The sequence below is a fragment of the Limulus polyphemus genome, unplaced genomic scaffold, assembly GCF_000517525.1.
Source record: "Limulus polyphemus unplaced genomic scaffold, Limulus_polyphemus-2.1.2 Scaffold10566, whole genome shotgun sequence".
In the NCBI taxonomy this organism is placed as follows: Eukaryota; Metazoa; Arthropoda; class Merostomata; order Xiphosura; family Limulidae; genus Limulus; species Limulus polyphemus.
In genome coordinates, this window is record NW_013676176.1 from 4,663 (window position 1) to 6,080 (window position 1,418).

The window sequence follows — 1,418 nt, forward strand, 5'->3', positions numbered from 1 at the left end:
GACTTGATTTATTAACTATGTCTTCATGCCAAGATTATCTGTATATATTAATAATAAAATAAGTTAAGTAAATTTTGAAGGTAACTCTGTAAAAGATTATGACATGCACATTTTGACCTACCCATACCATGGTGGTTAAGAGCTTTCTTGAGCACTTTATTGATGTTAGTGTTATTAAGAGTATTATTGTTTTTACAGTCTTAAAAACTATCTAGTTAAGAATGCTGGATGTTTTCACTTGACATGTTGCCTGTATTGTGATCCATTCAAACTGGCATTATTGAATAATATCAATGGTTTACACAATAAAACTATCTAGTTAAGAATGCTGGATGTTTTCACTTGACATGTTGCCTGTATTGTGATCCATTCAAACTGGCATTGTTGAATAATATCAATGGTTTTACACAATGAAACTATCTAGTTAAGAATGCTGGATGTTTTCACTTGACATGTTGCCTGTATTGTGATCCATTCAAGTTGTTTTGTTGAAAGTATTAGGGTTTTTACACAATAAAACTGTCTAGTTAAGAATGCTGGATGTTTGAATGAGTCAAGACATGAGAATAAACCTGGTATAAATGATAAGAAGTAACAAATTAACATGTCTAAATAAAAACTTTTTCAAGTTGATTTCCTACAATGTTTCTAGCAGAATGCCCTTCATCAGGCAGTAAAGATCTATTGACATTGGAATTAGGCCCTTTTTATTTTTAGCCTAATTAGTGTTTTTACACTATAAAAACTGTCTAGTTAATAATTCTAGATGTTTACACTTAATAGGCTAGCTATACTGAAATCTAACAATTAATGTTTTTCCTGTAAAAATGTTCTAGTTAAGAATTTTCTTATTTCCATCCCAGCTAGTATTGCTGAAAAGTAATAGTGTTTTTACCATCTTAAAAACATCATTTTATAAACATCTAGTTAGGATGCCGGTTGTTAAGCTGATATTATTGTGCTTTAAGAACTATCTAGTTAAGAAAGCTAGGTGTTTCCACTTGACAGGCTACCTGTACTGCGATCCATCCAAGCTACTATTGTTGAAGAACTCTTTTTCTCTGGGCTGATTGGGAGTGTTCAGATCAACAGCATCATTCCTTACATTCTCAAGATGGATCCTAGTGAATTCACTCCAGGAGCTGGTGTGTTTCAATATTTATTCAATAAGAACCAATCATTGTTCAGATAAACTAGTTATATTAAATAAGAACCAATCATTGTTCAGATAAACTAGTTATATTAAATAAGAACCAATCATTGTTTAGATAAACTAGTTTTATTAAATAAGAACCAATCATTGTTTAGATAAACTAGTTATATTAAATAAGAACCAATCATTGTTTAGATAAACTAGTTATATTAAATAAGAACCAATCATTGTTCAGATAAACTAGTTATATTAAATAAGAACCAAT

The 1,418-nt window shown here is 30.0% G+C and overlaps 1 protein-coding gene across 3 annotated transcripts in view; it reads left to right on the forward strand.

Annotated features, from left to right (window-relative positions):
* Nucleotides 1–1,418, forward strand: part of LOC111083659 (nuclear receptor subfamily 2 group C member 1-like) — a 13,851-nt gene that overhangs the window by 4,130 nt on the left and 8,303 nt on the right. For all 3 annotated transcript variants that reach the window (XM_022380304.1, XM_022380306.1, XM_022380305.1), the window contains exon 3: nt 1,009–1,145. In XM_022380304.1, the coding sequence (XP_022236012.1) occupies nt 1,009–1,145 (137 nt within the window). The remainder of the gene's footprint in view (nt 1–1,008; nt 1,146–1,418) is intronic.